The 19,231-nt window shown below is 36.5% G+C and overlaps 1 protein-coding gene across 5 annotated transcripts in view; it reads right to left on the bottom strand.

Annotated features, from left to right (window-relative positions):
• Positions 1 to 19,231, bottom strand: part of LOC106869951 (E3 ubiquitin-protein ligase Mdm2) — a 109,459-nt gene that overhangs the window by 24,125 nt on the left and 66,103 nt on the right. For all 5 annotated transcript variants that reach the window (XM_052974827.1, XM_052974825.1, XM_052974826.1 and 2 more), the window contains 5 exons: positions 12,806 to 12,880; positions 11,234 to 11,367; positions 8,840 to 8,900; positions 5,783 to 5,804; positions 325 to 380 (listed from right to left, as the gene is read on the bottom strand). In XM_052974827.1, the coding sequence (XP_052830787.1) occupies positions 325 to 380; positions 5,783 to 5,804; positions 8,840 to 8,900; positions 11,234 to 11,367; positions 12,806 to 12,880 (348 nt within the window). The remainder of the gene's footprint in view (positions 1 to 324; positions 381 to 5,782; positions 5,805 to 8,839; positions 8,901 to 11,233; positions 11,368 to 12,805; positions 12,881 to 19,231) is intronic.

Below are 19,231 nucleotides of genomic sequence, written 5' to 3'. Positions count from 1 at the left end.
ACTAAATCAGAAATCATCTCCATCATCAATTTTCCTATACGAAATAATAGAGATTTTACAGTAACATAAATTTCTAAAGCATACACATATACGCATTCTCAAGCAACTATGTGATTACTCAACCTGCTAGATATAGCAGACACATCTACTTCATATCATGTCTTAATGTTTTAAAAAAAGGATGTAGACAACATTAATCTAGAGAGAATGGTGAATGTTGGAATGGCTTTAATCCCAAATGTGCAACATCAGGGTTGAGCTTGGAGTGCTAAACAACAACAAAATATATACACTGACTGTATAAAAACTAGTCATAATATTTACCATTTGTGATGATGTGTGCTCTGAGTCAGATTTACTAGAATCAAGGACTTCCGTGGCTGAAATAGTAAAGATATAAAACTTATAGACCAAATATATTCCACTCATGTAGACAGAGGGTTTACTGTCTTATATAACAGAGAAAAAGAATGGTAAGAAAGATGACAGTTATGCATTCTACCTAGGCTAGGAATCAGTGAGAAAACTGTGCTTTAGACTACAAAATGACACAAACAAAACAGTTTATATCCACATTCAAATAATGTGTATGTGTACGTGTGTGTGTGTGAGAGAGAGAGAGAGTGAGAGAGAGAAAGAAAGTGAGTGATACAAAGCCAATAACAACTGACCTTGCTAGATTTTCAATCAATAAGAAAACAATGGGTTTGGACATGTGAAGTCACCAGCAGTGGGTCAATGAACAGGTAGTGACAAGAATTCTGTCGACACTAGTATTATGAATTATAATATCCTACCATTAATTCCTTTCTACAATAGTAAATAATAGATAAAAATATAGATATCTTATTTTATATTGAGTACAAAAATGTGGCATAGTGTCGAATGACATTGATAGATGGACACTGTCTTTACTTAATATAAAACAACAGGTCTTAATTGTTGGACAGCCATGATTAACGGATTAGATGGCGAGCAGAAATAAAGTTTGAATAAAAGCCTTCTTTGAACTGGTTTATGACAAATTTTATTCAAACTTCATTCTGAATGGATGCCAAAATGTTCGAGAGGACCCTACCAGACGATCCAACTGAGGAAGATTATATTTACTGGAAACAGATGCTACACATCCGCATAGCAAAAGCAAAAGTTCCAGAGGAATCTAAACTGGAAGTACTTTTAGTCCTCTATGGAGCAAGGACCGTCCCCATCGTCAAAAAATCCGAAACCTTCGAGGCAGCAATAGAATGCCTGGACTCAAAGTTCATAAAGAAAGCTACGAACTCAAAAACAAAAGGAAAACAAGTCTATAAAAGAATTTATGTCAAGCCTTCAGGTACTGGCCAAGAAAAGTAAAATCCAAGCCCTAACAGCAGGCCATTACTGAGAAATTCTAATTGGTGATGCCTTTGTGGCTGGGCTTCAGTCACCATCAATCAGACAAAGACTTCTTGAGTCATCAGACAACGGCTTAGAAACACTCTATAAGCTTACTCAAACCATGGAGGTGGCCATTGAAGAACTCCCAAACTATTGCAAGGCTCAGCTGGTATCAATCAACTACTCCGTCTTGCAACTGCTAAATCAGCATGCTTTTGGTGCAGTGGAGACATCCATAAAAAAAAAAAAAGAAAATCAATGCCCGGCGAAACTCCACTTGCAAAAGGTGTCAGAAGAAAGGCCACTTGGAGAAAGTGTGCCTCTCAAAAAAGCCACAATGAAACAAACGAAACTCCCCTAAAACAGCAGCTATCACAGAGCCTGAGGGCAACTCAGAGGAAAACAGTGATGGGACATTATCATCCCTCATTTTAGGTACAGGACGGCTGGTACCCGTTAAAATTAAGGACAACAATACACAAGCTCTTCTTGACACGGGTTCTGACAGAACATTTATAAAAGTGAATCTTCTTGCAGTCGGGGGATTACAATATGATCATACCTGCCCAGAAAAAGTTAACTTGGCCAACAACACAACACTAGAAATCAAAAGCAAACTACAACTGGGAAATTACGCATATAATGCTAATTTCCTTGTGGCTGACCACCTTGTAGCTCCGGTCATCATCGGAATCGATATCTTCAGTCAACACTCGGTAGTTACAATTGACTTCAAGGACATGCTCAAACCTGTCATTCTGCATGTCCATGTCAAGCCTAAAATGCACCACATACAAACTACTTCCTGGCATTAAGACCTCTAAGCTCAAACCAATTACAACTTCAAGACAGTCCAGAGATGCAGAGTTTATTAAACACAAAATTGACAGGTTACTTTCAGAGGGAATAATTCAGGAAAGCCGTAGTCCTTGGCGAGTTCAATGCTTCGTGACATCTAATGGAAAGAAAAATAGACTGGTGACCGACTACTCTAACACGATAAATATCTACACACAACTGGATGTCTACCCTTACCACTCACCATCAAAACAGATGTTTCCGACCTAGCCTTGGAAAGGACGTTATCACAAGGAAGGCCAGTGGCCTTCTATTCAAGGTCCTTTTCAAAAACAGAAAAACACTAACCCATCATCAAGAGAGACACCTGCACAATCGTAGAATGTTGCCGCAAATGGCACCACCTAATACATATTTCCCCATATTGCAACATTGTCACTGATCAATGCTCAGTGGTGATGATCTTCAATAAGCAAGGGGCATCGAAAATGAAAAACTTATACACTGGCGCTTGGACCTCTTAGACATAAATTACACTATCTCTTATAGACCAGGAACTCAAAACAAAACAGCAGGTACACTATCAAGATGTGCAGCAACAAGAGACACTACAACACTAATAACCCTTCACAAAAACTGTGCCACCCAGGAGTGGCCTGCCTACTTCACTACTGTAAAGTACGAAACCTGCAGTTCTCCCTCAATGAAATCTGCAAAATGGCACTCGCTTGCTTTACATGCAACAAACTCAAACCCTGCTTCCACAAACCACTTATGGGCCAATTAAAACAGGCATCGAGACCTTGGGAGTGCCTCTCCATTGACTCTGTTGGTCTCCTGCCACTGTCCACACAATACCGCTACTTATTGGTAATAGTTGATGAGTACTCAAGGTATCCTTTCACATACCCATGCAAAAACATGAGTACCAAAACAGTAATTTCCCACCTGTTCAACCTCTTTTCATTGTTTGAAGCTCCAGGACTTCTTTCACGCTAACTGAACAATAAAAACAAGAACATCTCCCTATTAACCTCAAGGCAACGGCCAATGTGAAAGGACTAACAATACCCTCATAAAGACCATAAATCTAGCACTTAGTTCACTACAACTAGATAAAAGACAATGGTTGACAGACCTTTCCATGGCACTATCAGCCATGAGAAGACTCCTCTGTACAGCTACCAATACAACGACTCATAAGCAAGTGTTTAAATTTTCAAGATGATCGACATTGGGAACCATTCAACCTGAATTCCTCCAGAATATCGGAAGCGCAATATTGCATTGTCAACATCTCAGAAATATGGGGGATCCACCTGTAGAAAACGTTAAATTGTTGGAAACAATTTCTCCCCACTTTGCACATGTACAATTTAGAAACAGATGAATAGATAGTGTCGATACACAATCTCACTCTAGCAGGACAATCTTTCAATCAAGGAAGCAAAGATAACATACAAATACAACCAGGGCTAACTACATAAACAGAGTTCTATACAGAACAACAAAATCCACAAATAATAAATCAACAAGGAACCAACCTCAACAGTACACCAATAGAAGCAATGTATCAACAAAGAAACAGAACTCATAGACCAGTACCTGAAAACGAGCAGATTAGCAACTGGCAAAGAGTGCTTGAATATAAACAATACAGGTAACAAAACTTGCAAAGAATACCTGAACAAGAGTATTACAGGTAACAAAATGCCAACTATTCAAGGACAAAACGAGACAAGAGAACTGAGATCAGGACAAATTATCAAGACCCCTTTTTATGCACTGTGACTAACTTTTCACTTAGCAGGGAAAACTGTTATGAATTATAATATCCTATCATTAATTCCTTTCTACAATAGTAAATAATAGATAAAGATGTAGATATCTTATTTTGTATTGAGTACAAAAATGCAGCATAGTGTCAAATGACACTGACAGATGCATACTATCTTTAAACAATGCATCTGAATTGTTGGACAGCCATGATTAACAGATTAGACAGCGAGAAGAAATAAAGTTTGAATAAAAGCCTTCTTTGAACTGGTTTATGACAACTAGAAAGATAACATTTTATGTTAACAACAGACACTGCATGTAAATTGTTATTTTTCAGTTTAAGAAACAAAGGTTTGGTTATAAAAATTTATGGATGTGAACATGTAACCACATATTTCAAGACAGGAAACATTACTAACAGACTAAATCAACTGAGCACCACAAACTTCAGAGTTGTTACTTTATTAAAATCAAAGTCACTAGTAAAATTTCCTTCACCTACTTTCAACTGTTTATCCACTTGCTAGGAAGATACAAGTACACCATTAATTTATTAAGTTGTTATGGTTATTAGCCAGCTTTGTATCTGATCACTAGTTTCCTTATGTCCATAACAGACAGTCTATTTGGCCATAAATACTTAATACAGGAGTACAGCTTGCTAGACAAACATTTAGTCGTAGAGTGCGTGAGATAGTGGATTATATGGCACAGTCACAGGAGAACAGACTAAAGTTTGATTAGTTAGTGACACAAAAACAAAATAAAACTGCTCCAACAAAATATGTCTATGCCATGTTAATGGGTAGGCATTGTATCCAAAAATAAACAATAGCTGTACGAGCGGGTACCCAAACGAAACCGGGATTTTACACTTTTATCGCCTTCAAAGTATTCTCCATTTAAAACAATGCATCAGTCCAAATGAGTTTTCCACTGTTTTAAGCAGTGTTGGAACTCTTGCGAAGTGATGCCTTTTAACACTGCCATCATTTTTTTCTTCACCTCTTCCACATCTGCAAATTCCATAGCACTAGATCTCATCACCAATGATGACCTTCAAAAAAAGGTCTGGATCATCTTCCAACTGTTCTTTCAGCTCACGACACACTTTCAGTCATGACTGCTTTTGATTTTCTGTGAGCAAGCAAGGCAAGAATTTTGCTGCAACTCTTTTCATTCGCAATTCCTTGCTCAAAATTCGTTGGTAGGAGCTTCAAGACACACCAATCATATCAACAAGTTTGTCAATTGTTCAGTGATAGTCCTCCAAGAAGAGTTCATGAATTTTCAAGACGTTTTCATTCATTTGGGAGGTTGACAGCTGATCTGAACAAGATTGGTTTTCAAATGACAAGTAACCATTCCTAAAGTGTGAAAACCACTCATAAACTTGTGTTTTGCTCAAGGCAGCATCCTTCTAAGCTGTTTGAAGCATGACAACTGTTTCAACCACCATTTTCCTCAACAGAAAACAGAATTTCTTCATTTCAGCGATCACAAAAATCAACAAAGAGGGAAGAAGCACTGCAAAACAAAGACATACCACATGGCAGTATGACCTGACCCGACACTGCTGGTCAGCAGACTGTTGCCTGAGGGTTGCATCAAGTGGCTTCTAGTGATGGAAGCCTGAACTACATCAGGCTTGTCCCACAGAGAATGTTTCCAGTTACTTTTGGATACCCTCACATATTGTCTATTACTGTAATTCTGTTGTGTAAATATGTTTTTGTTGTTGATTTTTTGCATGTGATCCAGTAATACATGATAGGTGCTAATATGACAATAGAAACAATGTAAGAAACTGAAGATCTATACTTACCATCACTGTCACAGGAGTCCTCCTGGAGAAAGGAAATGAAGTTTGAAAACATGGAGGAAAAGCCAATGAACTAAATTTAGACTATAACTTAGCTGTAATGGATACTAATCTTACTATTAATAATATGCTATAATATAGTATTGGTGATTGGAAGAAACAATTCTGATGGTAATACGTAGTAAGGTAGTGGTGACTGAAGAGGAGATAGAGAGTTAATGAGGTTAATAAGGTGACATCTTAATGATAGTAAACAGTGCATGTATGTGTATGCATATGTGTGTGTGTGTATATATATATATATATATATATATATATATATATATACACACATACATACAAAAATATACAACATATGGGGATTTAGTTCACAGGTGATTTAGACGACTAGGTATGCTAGGTAAGTGCTGTAACAGATTACTAGGGCTCCGAGGTTATAGTGAAGATAGTAGTTATGGAGCCATGCCATTGCAGATTTTGAATATAGCAGACATATAATTGTTAAAGAGGACAACAAACATTAAAGCAAGGCAAACATCTCAAGTCATATACATTATTATTATTGGAAAAAAAATTCAAAGTCTTACAGCTGTTTCTGGGATATTCTATCATCAGCGATAAATAGAGAAAATGAGAAGGGTATAAATTAATGAAATGTTGACAGAGTACAGGAGACATGAAATGTTCTTAATACTGTCCCTCTCCACTGACATTTTACATTAATCACCTTTCTATGTCACTAAATTAGCTCTCCTCCACCACCCTATATTTTTTTACGTCATCTACCTTTATCTCCTCCTCTTCTCTCTTATTTTCTTGGCTATTTTTGTACACTATAGTCTTAGACACTATATTTTTATATACCTTACTTTATCCTTAACTTCCTCCCACACTCTCTTTACCTCTCTATTTATTTATTTTTATTTATTTTTACCACTTAATAGCTACCTCCACTACTATTCTGTTACTGAACGTTCTCATTCTCCCTATTTGTCTCCGATAAGGGAATATCCCATACTCTGGGATATCCCAGAAACAGCTGTAAAACTTTGAATTTTTTTTCCTATAATAATAATGTATATGACTTGAGATGCTTGCCTTACCTTAACATCTGTTGTCCTCTTTAACAATTATATGCCTACAATCACCTATATTATTGATTCTGTTGTTATTTCTAAATTGTTACACTAGATAATAACAGAATCAATGGTATCTTCACAAATTATCTTTCCGTGAATTATTTTTTTCTCATGAATTATTTGCTCCATATTGTAATCAAAATTGTATATTTCACCAATTTTTTCCTGATACCACTTATCTTTCTCACACTCAGGACCATTTCATTTTATATCCATAATAATATTATTAGTACTGTACCTCTCCACTGACATTTTACATAAATCACCCTTCTATGTCAGCAAATTAGCTCTCCACCACTACCCTACATTTATTACCTTCCCCATGCATAATGCCTGCCACTCCCTGCATCCCATCCAACAAAATATCTCTCATGTCTTTCATCCTCTACCTGTCTGCTGCTCTTCACCTCTTTTAGTACTGTCAGTTATTTCCTAATCTACCCTATCACCCCAACTCACATGTATCCCTGATCACCCTTACCCCTTATCCAGCAATCATTATATCAACCCTACTCAACTCTACAGTTATCAACTACTCTTCCATTCAATGTATATTTATCACATTACATTTGTTTTTCATTAATTATATCCACACCCTCTATGCACCAACACACCATTTTCTTCTGTCCCCATTCACTTCTGCTCACCTCCTAACTTGAGGGACTAACCTGACATTTCATCATCACTATTTTATCTCTCCAACTCCATCCTTGTTACACCTACTCTCTCTCTGTCTTCTATAATGTGAGTAGCCATGTTGCTCCTCAACAAAAAACTTCTGTTCCAGTCATTTGTCTCATTATTTAACCTCTTATCTCCTAGCGTAAAGCAACTTCCATCTCAGTAGTCCCAATTAGCTGAAGGGATCTTAATCTTGCCGGCTACATGGTGATCTTACTTGTGCTGGAGCCACAGAAAAAGCACTCGTACACTTTGTAAAGTGATTGGTGTAGGAAGGGCATCTCGCTGTAGAAACCATACCAAAGCAGACCATTGGAACATGATCTATGTCCTCAAATGTGTCAGGGCTGTCCAACCCATCCCAGCTTATAAAATTGACATTAAAAGATACTGATTGTATATTTATGTATATTTATGCAATCCTCAGTAGCCCACTCTACACTATTAATTGGTATATATTACTTCTCTCATTCTTACTCTTTCTCAACAATAGTAAACCATCACCATCATGCAACTAAGTATTCTATTAACTTATATAGAAATTAAATTTCAGCAATTTCTGTTAATAAAACAGATCAACCAATGTAGTGCGATCGTTACATGTGGCCACTACACTATCACTACACTTAATGACTGAACTTCTACATAGAGTTGCTCAATCTCCTCATAATAGCAGAAGAATCACACCCTAGGTTTTAAAAAATTGACATACTGAATGTAGTCCCAGATACCTTCCAAATAGGAGAAAGACAGGATGGTTATGGCCTTTGATAATAGGCCTACTTAGAGCTGGTCTGAGTCAAATCAATAATACTACCACCATCATTCACATTCAACTACACTCTCCCATCACTCTCATCCCAAACTACACCCTATAATCACTCATACTTCAACTACACTCTACCACCACTCACCTTCATAATATTTTCATGATGAATCATCAACTTCTAAATGTGATTATGCAAGCGAAAGATAAATGTAATCATAGAAGTGAAAGATGTGTTTCAACCCAGCAAACAGGATTATGTTATCTGACCAAGTGACCAACTACAGATAACTTAATCAACTCAGACAGTTAATGTATCACCCACTCACCAAAATTATATTATTAACATTTCTATTCAAAGACTAAATCAACCCCAAAAGTTACCAATTTTATTAAATATAACAAAAGACTTATAGTATAAATATTATCTAAGACCAATTATAAAATTGTCAAATATATGATACGAAGTCTTACCTCATTGCTGTTAAAACTGTTTGATTTATTTGAAAATGTAACATTTTGGTAAAGCAGACCTCTACAACGAAAATTTTAAAAAAAAACAACAATTAGATTTCTACAATAACTTAATAGTAAAGAAGAAATTAAAAGTGAAATCAAATAATAAACAATATCAGAAAATATTGATTTCTTACATAGTCAGGCTCTTCATGTGAATTACAAAATATTTGAAAAATGCTACAACTAAGAATCAAAACTGGATTACAAATTTAATCAACCAGATTTTTACCCGTAACCCAAAATATAATTGTCAACATGAAACACACAACAAATCTTTGAAAGTGAATTCATTTATTATTAGACATAAGAATGCATCAGTCAATGACACTCCAACAGGCTTAAAAATAACCTTAGCAATGAACAGCTATCTCCCCTACCATGGAAACTAAACTGCTTAAGAACAGAATCTGCCATGCTTAAGATTAAAGGTTATTCTGACAGCACAATTCTAAAGAAATAGTCATTTCATAAAAAAAAGCCAATCAATCACTCCTTTCGTTTGAAAGAAAGAAAAATATCAATAAATGACATGGCTTCAGTAAACCTTCTTCTGCTCTCTCTCTCTCTCTCTATCTTTCTTCAAAACACAAAACTGGAGAAAGAGCAAAAACAGCTTAAGGAAAACAGGAAAGAAAACAGATGGTACAGGGCAAAGCAGCCTTAAACCAGCAGAGCTCAGAATTCTGGTAGATATGCTCTAGGAGAGAGAGAGAAAGAGAGGGGGAGGGAGCTTTTTGTAACAACCCACTCCAGCTCACAGCTGACCTCTTTGGCAAGGCGAAAAGTAGACAGTAGATATATTCCGAGGAAGCAGTGCATAGTAACTTCAGAATAAATATTTCATGAGGGAATTGTCCTTTTCCATAAAATTTCACTCTTGAAAAAGTAAGGGCAGTAATAGCAAAAGCTCAAGCAGGATCTACTCCAGGACCATCTGGCGCAAATGCTCACTGCTGCTGGAGAGGCTAGTAAAACATTTTCAAATGATCTGGAGCAAAAAAGCATGAAAAAGCTCTAGAAACTTGCCAAGGACTGTTTTATCTCAAAAGAAGCAAACTCAGCCAGATTTGACTAGTTTCAAGAGATCTCTCTGTTAGATGTTGAAGATCTTGTAGGTCATCAATGCCAAGAAATTAATAGTATATCTACATGTCAATGAGTGCATCAATATGAGTGTCCAGGAAAAGCTACTCTGGTTGTTGCAAATAAATCCCATCATTAAGGAGGCAAAGAAGAACACTATTACTCCCACTCAGTCGAGAGGCTATTTTGTTTTATAATTTACTTGGCAACTTCAAAAAAAAAAGAAAAAGCACCCAGTATACTCTGTAGACTGGGATGGCGTTGGAGAGGAGATCCAGTCAATAGAAACCATGCAAAAGCAGATGTTGGACTTCAGTGCTATCCTCCAACTCTCAAACTACCCAACCCAGGCCAGTAGGGAAGATGGACATTAAATGATGATAATGGTATACATATATACAAATACACATATTGTACATACACACACACAAATATGCATTTGTAAACACACATCAACATACATACACCATTTAATTTATGTCAGTGAGTTTGGCTGATTCTGATTGCACTGAAGCCAAATGAGATCCAGCTAGGTTGAAATTAAGTTTGAAAAACTCTGTATAATTATATACGAGTAATAATTAAGAGCAAGCTTAAAAATATACAAGTAACTTAAAGAGAACGTTTATGTAGCATTATACATTTTTTCACAACAAATACTCAGTACTGAATAAAGCAGTACACAATACACAAAATATAAAAAAATGACAATGATTCATTATCTTATAAATTAATTAAGAGATATCTAAACTGTAGCATTGAACAGAATATGATGACATTTAATTAACAACTTGATCAAAATCTGAAAGGTGGAGTGGAGAAAAAACATAGTTACCTGTTGACTGTCCTTCAAGAAAAGGATTCAGTCTAGCAAATTCCTTGTCTTTATACAATGATGAAATTGATGTAGGCAAGCACATTACTTCTTGAAGCCATTCAAATATTTTATGTATGACCTGCCACACATCTTTTATCCTGGTTGTAATCCTACTTTATTTAGCCTGTATACACGTGCATGTGTTTGTGTACTTACTTAGTTTTATATATAATTTTATACATTTTACATTGACATTTAAATATATTTTAAGGTATGGTGCATTTTCTAATACAGACCACTATATAACTACACTGCTTGAAATTTTCCTTCTCCATCTGCATTGAATCTAATAATGTAAAGAAGGTGATACAGTACAATATAAAGGGAAGTGGCACAGTGCAGCATGAAGATGGCAGCACAATGCTTGTTGCCTTTGTTAACTGTCTCACCTGACATCAACAACGGTGAAATGATTGCGACGAAAAACTTTGCCCAATTTATCATTACTGCAGTGAACCAACCAGGGCTTGAGAGGATCATACAACATGTGGGATGATATGTATTTCTTCAAGTAACGAATGATCTGAAAAACAGAAAGACAAATTACTGTTTCAAAAATTTCCACTTACTAAACATAACACTACAAAAACTGGTTCTACAGCCAATACTAATGTTAATGTCATGGCTTTATGTGAGGTACAGAAAGGCTCAAAAGCATGATTCTGCAGAACCATCTTTTGATGTTGCTGTAATGTAGTAATTTGAATTACAGCCTTTACGAATACATTGTAATTCAAATATTTTAGTTCTTGAAACTATTAAAGCCAAAGTTCTGGACTGGAATCTTAAAAACTCTTAGGCTCCTTTGTAACCAAGTCATATAGCAGAATCTATTGAAGAGCTGCAGAAAATTTTTTAGATTAAGTAAAATGGCCTAAAATCCAAAGATCTAAAGGTCAACTGAATAAGTAATCATAGGAGTTACTTTGCTCAATATGTCAGAAGGGAATGAGCAGGAGCTTGATACAGTGTATTGAGTACATGTAACAGGTATAGAGAGAGTGCTGTTGGATTTCACATTTCTCCACTAACTGTCATTTGTCACTTGATGACATGACTTATTTTCAATTTGCCAAGATATATCCACTCAGCTTCCAAAATTTCTTTCATACCTTCTTAAATGAAGTCTTTCTGGCATAAAAGTGTTTTAAATAGCTAACTAACTCAATATCAGCCACCAGAAATAGGCAGTCTACAAAAAAATCTGACATTAGCTCTAGACACTAAAAATCTACTTATCCTCACATGGCAATCTATTGTATCTGACATTCATTGGAATCCTTAGAGTATACAACCACCAACTGAGTTACTTCAGGAGCATTTTTTTTTTCCTAGAAAAACAGCAAAACATGTCTGGTCATGGGGAAATATTACCTTGCTTGGAAACAAGTGAGGATTGGTAACAGGAAGGGCATCAGGCCATAGAAAATCTGTCTCTATAAACACTGACTTATGCAAGCATGATAAACTGGATGTAAAAACAATGATGATGTTGATGGAGTTTTTTTTATATATTTGTAGAGGGGAGAAGAATATAATGATTCTATAATATAACAAATAATGTTTCATTCGAATAGCAAAAGAAATGGTAACTGAATTATCACAAAAAGCTGCAATTACTATCTGTTACCGCTGCTATAATACTCTTACAAACTACTTTCTCAACAGTTTACTGGTAGATATTGGAACTTGTAGTAAATTAAAGCCTGATTTAAATTAATTTCTCTCTTGGGTTAGCCACTTCTTTGCAGAGCAAGCTCAGGAAAGAAATGGTTGAAGTAATAAAGAAACCGTCGTTATATCACAAAACATTACAATAAAAGATGGATTGACCTAACAAGTAGGTACTGCTAGGACTCAGCCAGTATAAACATGCAAAATAAACAGTTGACTTAATCTATTACCCACCACTCATATTTTAAGGCTGATTCTAAAACTATAAGTACCAAATAAAGAATTACCTCAGAGATGCTAAAAGCTTTCCCTGTCGCACCAACAGACTGAAGCAGTTTCAAGAATTCTGGTTTGGGATAAAGCTGAAAAGAATTAAAAAGAAAAATAAATAGGATTTAAACTGGAAGAAATAGGAACAAAATACATTGGTCTACTAATTTTAACTTGACTGCCACCAGAATAGGCAATTCAACTGCCAGCAATATAGACAACTTGACTGTCAACAACAAAACTACTTATGGCATATGGTCTACAATGAGTAATTTTGATAATACATCAGAGAGATCATGAATTGAAATTTGTAATAGCTTTGATGTAATGAGAGTATTAAAAGGTGATGTGGTGACAGACAACTTCAATGATGGCACAACAAGAATAATAAAATAATGAAACTGAATTACTTAACTGGAGGTATGCTACAGTACTTCATAAATTTACAAATATACACTGAGAAATGTTTATATACATACAATGCATTCTATGTAGACTCTCACACACAAATGTTAGTATTGTTGAATAAGTGTTTTACACTATTTTACTTTCCACTTTATGGGGGGCGGGTATATGCATGCATATACACTTTTAGTGTAATATATGGATGCATGGAATCCTGTGGTAATCACAGAAAAACTCCTTTAGTATTCCACATAGTATATCACATAGTAATCCAAAATGGAAGTGTATAATCCAAGATGGGGGAGTAGAGTTTTATGCAGCTGAAATCCAGGAGATCCAATCTATGAAAAAATTATTTCATGAGGAGTGCACAGATCAAAAAAGTCAGGAGGCATGACTTATTAAACCACTTGATATTCATAGGATTATGGCCATTTCATAGCCTTCATCATGTAATAATAACTGCAATGTATAATAAAGTAGCTTATATATCTGCAACAATGTGCACGTTATACATTGCACAATCACAAATGAATGCAAATGTAGAAGGCTAGCTCTTCAGATCACCAGACCACCATGGTTATACTAAAGCCTCAACTCTGCATATACATACAAAAGCATCCTTTATATATACAATATATGGAAGACTGATGATAGATAAAATTAGATTGGTATTGCTAGTTAAGAATAAATGTAAATAATAAATAAATTTGTATGTTATCAATAAAGATGCTGGAGTCAACATACCTAGCTACGGGGCCGATATACTGTGTATACATTGTGTATGTATATATACATATGGGTGTGTGTGTGTGCATAAACATATACAGGGTGTCCACAAAGTCTGGGTACATGGAGTAAACGATTAAATATAAGAAATAATAATTTCTTAAAGAATGTGTTAATCCCCATGTACCCAGCCTTTGTGGACACCCTATATATATATATGTATATATATATATATATATCTTTTATCTTTTACTTGTTTCTGTCATTAGACTGCAGCTATGCTGGGGCACCATCTTGAATCTTTAGTCAAATGAATCAATCCTCGTACTTATTTTTCTACACACACAGATATATATACATACATATGCAACAGGCTTCTTTCAGTTTCTGTCTACCAAATCTACTAACAAGGCTTTGGTCGGCCCAAGGCTAGAATAGAAGATAGCTGCCCAAGGTGCCACACAATGGCACTAAACCCGGAACCATGTGGCTAGGAAGCAAGCTTCTTACCATGCAGCCACTCCTGCACCTATATATATATATATATCTGAGTGGTTGGCGTTAAGAAGGGCATCCAGCTGTAGAAACTCTGCCAAATTTAGATTGGAGCCTGGTGTTGCCATCCGGTTTCACCAGTCCTCAGTCAAGTCGTCCAACCCATGCTAGCATGGAAAGCGGACGTTAAACGATGATGATGATATATATATATATAAATAAAACGATACGGGAGTATGAGAAGAGAGAGAAGATCCTCAGTGCTTATATAATGATGTGGTCAAATATCCTAGGAGCAAAGAAGTGCACAGCCAACAACTTCCAGGCCACCACCAACGACATCCTGGCACTGTATGGACTATACAAGGACCATAAAATGAGGAGTTCCATGGTATTGACACAGAAGAACTAGGCCTCCTCCTGAGACTGACACGTGACAATGATTATTTAGACAAACATGACCTTAGTTGTTTCTGCTCCACTAGATCAATAAGCGGTAAACCCTCTACTATAACTTCTATGGCCAAGAAGACCCTGAAAAAAATGATCAGGTTAAGATGGTCACACATGTGGTGGGTGCGAGTAGCAACACCACACACAAGGGCCATATATTTAAGTTTAATAACAAGATATATGCCCAAGAGGAAGGTGCAGCCATTGGTGTCAGTATTGCTGGCAATATGGTTAACCTATTTATGGTATGGTGGGATAGAAGACTTAAAGGGAAATTAGCAAAGAACTCCATAAACCTAACCATGTACTCCTGCTACGTGGATGATATCAACATAATAGCCAAAGCACCCCTACAAGACAATGTTGATGATCTAGAAGCTAACACTATGGAGAGCATCCAGCAAATAGCTAACTCCATCCACCAGAGCATTGAACTAATGATAGACCACCCTAGTAAGCACCCAAACTATAGATTACCTGCTTTAGACACAGTACTCTGGCTAGAAACGAAGAATGACAGGGTCCAGATCCTTCTCATTATGCCAAACCCATGGCCTCTAAGTACCTTGTTCACAAGAACACAGCAAGTGCAGACAACACCAAGTTCAACATTCTTATAGCTGACTTAATGAGAGTGATGAGGAATGTGTCTCGCATGTGCGATCCTATGGAATTGGAAAGACACATACAACACTTACTTCTTCCACTACATGTAGTTCTCTGGCTAAAATCAAAGGGACAGGATTAGAGTGTACAAAGGTGCCAGGACTAAGTACAAAGCCATCATAGAGAGTGATGCTAAGGGGATCTGTTTGCTGTTCAGGAGTAAATCCTGGAACAGCACAGAAAGGACCAGTAATAAGATAAATAAGGCCAATACTTGGTGTGACAACAAAAACTACCAGAGTGTCATGTTCATCAATGCTACCCTTGGCGGCAAACTAGCATACCTGTTTAGAAAAACATTAAGTAAGGCTAATATACAGATTAAAGTAGTAGAGAAGCCTGGTGTCCCTATAAAATCCTTGATCTGTAGTACCTACCCCATTGATAAGTCCCCTGGTATGGAGTACTACTGTGTTGTATGTAGGATGAACTCACAGGTTAACTGTAAGATTAGGAATGAAGTTAATGATGTACTGAGGGACAGTGCAGAAACATAACTACCTACACTGGAGAGATTGCATAGAGCATAGGAGAGCTTGTAGGTGAACATTGGTGAGAGCTCAAAGAGCTCATCACTGCTCTACCAACATGTTTAGGAAGAACATGGAGGCTCGATTAATAGCATAGAGGTTAAAGTATTATTGACACATAGAACTGACACGACACTGACAGATCACAGAGACTATACACATAGCAGAAGACAAACCGAGCCTCAATAGAAAACATGAATGGAACAGTAACACCCACCTCCACACCACATGACTAAAGACAGAAGGGAAGAGAAGAGAGAGGAAAAAGTAATCATAGATAATACATAGATACATACAGGGTAATACACACACAACAGACATATGCACTTACCTGTGATATATATAAGAAATAGAGATATAAAAATTAAAAAATAAATAAATAAAAATTACATATTGATCACATACCTGTGATAAATATAAGAAATAGAGACAGATAAAATAAATAAATAAATCCATATAAAGGGCATGATACAAACAACACATGGAGCGAACCCATACACACACAACAAGAAATTTCACAAACGGCCACAACAATATCAACAACATGAATAACAATGACAGCAGCAGCGGTGGTGACACCGATGGCAAGAACAACAACAACTACCACAATGGCAACACCGTGGGCAAACACACAAACACAGGGAGATACAGGAACTGTACCAAATCTTCGGGTCTTAGGACAGGAGCAGCACAAGGCAGTGAGAGGATGGGGCTGAGGGGAAGGCCATACTGCTGCTAAGAACAATGACACACACACAAGTATACACACACACACGCATGCACACAAACATGGGTGAAAACGCATGCACACATAACAATACACATCTTAGAAGAAGAGAATGGAGTAAGTGGAGCAAGAGCACACAGATGTGTGACGAAAGATTTCCAGACAATGGACACGAGTTAAAATTTTTAAAAAAAACAGTAATAAGCAAGTGAAGAATAAACATATAGTGCGTGTGTTTATTTAGCAAAAAAAAAAAAAAAAAAAACAATCCCAAAATACAGCAATATCTGTTCCAACACACGATTTCACATTAGGAATCTTGCAACACAAATTGATAAACACACACACACACACACACACATATATATATATAAGCATAACCTTTGAATGTTGGGCCTCACAGAGGCAAATGACAAGTAACTGAGACCTTTGAGAAGACCCAGCAAGTCAAGTGAGATCATAGCTGTGGCCAATGTCAGTGTTCACAACTGGGTCATTTAAAGGTACCCCTTCAATCATTGGGCAATATGTTGTGCTTGAAAAAACCTGCTGGGCCAAGTGAGATCATAATCATGGCCAATGCCAGTGCCATCTGACTGGCACACATGCCCAGTGGCACGTAAAAAGCTCCATTCCAGCGTGACTGATGCCAGTGTTGCTTGACTGGCACCTGTGCTGGTGGCACAGAAAAAGCACGATTTCAGTGTGGTCGATGCCAGTGTCGCCTACCTAGCTCCCGTGCCATGTAAAAAGCACTGTTCAAGTGTGATCAATGCCAGTGCCACCTGATTGGCACCCATGCCAGTGGCACATAAAAAACACCATTCGATCGTGGTCGATGCCAATGCTAGCTGACCTTCTCCCATACTAGTGGCACATAAAAAGCACCACTACACTTTCAGAGTGGTTGGCATGAGGAAGGGCATCCAGCTGTGGAAACCTTGCCAGATCAGATTGGAGCCTGGTGCAGCCTTCTATGCCAGCATGGAATGTGGATGTATGATGATGATGATATATATATACATATACCAGCTTAAAAGTTTCACTCTGTGTAGACTTTTAAGCTGGTTCCTGCAGAGGGCTAATTGGACCTGCAGCTCAAAACTAAAGAGAGCTAGATAGCATAACTATAATACATCTACAATGACTATACGCCCCAGTGGTGTTTAATCAGAGGCTAAGGACAGGTGAGAATTCTGTAATGCGATCATTCTATTGTTCCAGTCCCAAGTTGATTTCTAATCATTGGCCAATTTGACCCAAAGTTCTTATCTCAATATAAAATTAACAAAGCAAATGTCATTTATCTCCCCCTCGATCTCAGACATCATTTGACAAACACCACCAAAATGGCATGAATCAGCCAAGCTTTACCTGCTAGAGATAGCAACCCAAATGCTTTTAAATCAAAACCCCATGCTAAATGGTCAAGAACCAAATGAAGGGCAGATTTTCAATCCCGGGATCATCCTGATTCCAAAATGGTATAATATGTCTATGTAGAGCAAATGTAGACTGAGATACAGGGGTCTGAGACAGACAAGCAGAATTTCGCTTTTACTATTATAGATGTGTATGTGTGTGTGTGTGTGTGTGTGTGTGTGTGTTTCTCTAATTAATGCTTGTTTTTGTATGGTATGCAAGTTCATTAACAGAAGCATGAATATACAGCTATGCATGTGTGATTGTTTATCTTTATTTTTAATATATTAATGCTCATAGGAAGCTGCCCCTTAGCTAAGTGTGTTAACTTCAATACAGTTTATTGAAGCACCATCTAACCTTTAACCTTATTTGAAAATAACAGTTGTCCAAAACTTTCCTTGGTTTTATGTTCATATCTCCAGTTGTCTATTCCCCTCTGAATTCATGTATATCGTATTTTACTTCATTGTTTATATGTATTTTTAAACACAGTGAACATATACATTTTTTATTTAATCCAACTACTTTCCTTTCTCTCCTATCCCTTTCTTGTCTTTTGTTTACATTAAGGATGATCAAGTCCCTAAACTTAGATCCAGCATCTTAATCAACATACAAATTTATTTAATTACATTATTCTTTAATGGCAATACCAAATAGATTTTATCAATTATCAGTCTTCCATACATTGTATATATAAAAAGATGATTTTGTATATGCAGATTTTGTATATTATGCATATGCAGAATTGAAGCATTGGTGTAACTATGATGGTCTGATGATCTAAAGAGCTAGCTTTCTATATTTGCATTGATCTGTAATTGTGCAATTGTACTGTGAAATATATGACATGCATTTTGGTGCAGAAATGTAAAATAATTTATTATACACTGAAATTTTTATTACATGATGAAGGCTGTAAAATGCCTATAAACATATCAAGTGGTTAAAAATAAATACAATCACCTCTCACACATCCTGACTTTTTATGGTATATATATATATATATATAT

The sequence above is a fragment of the Octopus bimaculoides genome, chromosome 19 (genome assembly GCF_001194135.2).
Source record: "Octopus bimaculoides isolate UCB-OBI-ISO-001 chromosome 19, ASM119413v2, whole genome shotgun sequence".
NCBI classification, from domain to species: Eukaryota; Metazoa; Mollusca; class Cephalopoda; order Octopoda; family Octopodidae; genus Octopus; species Octopus bimaculoides.
This window is presented reverse-complemented; position numbering and strand designations above follow the sequence as displayed.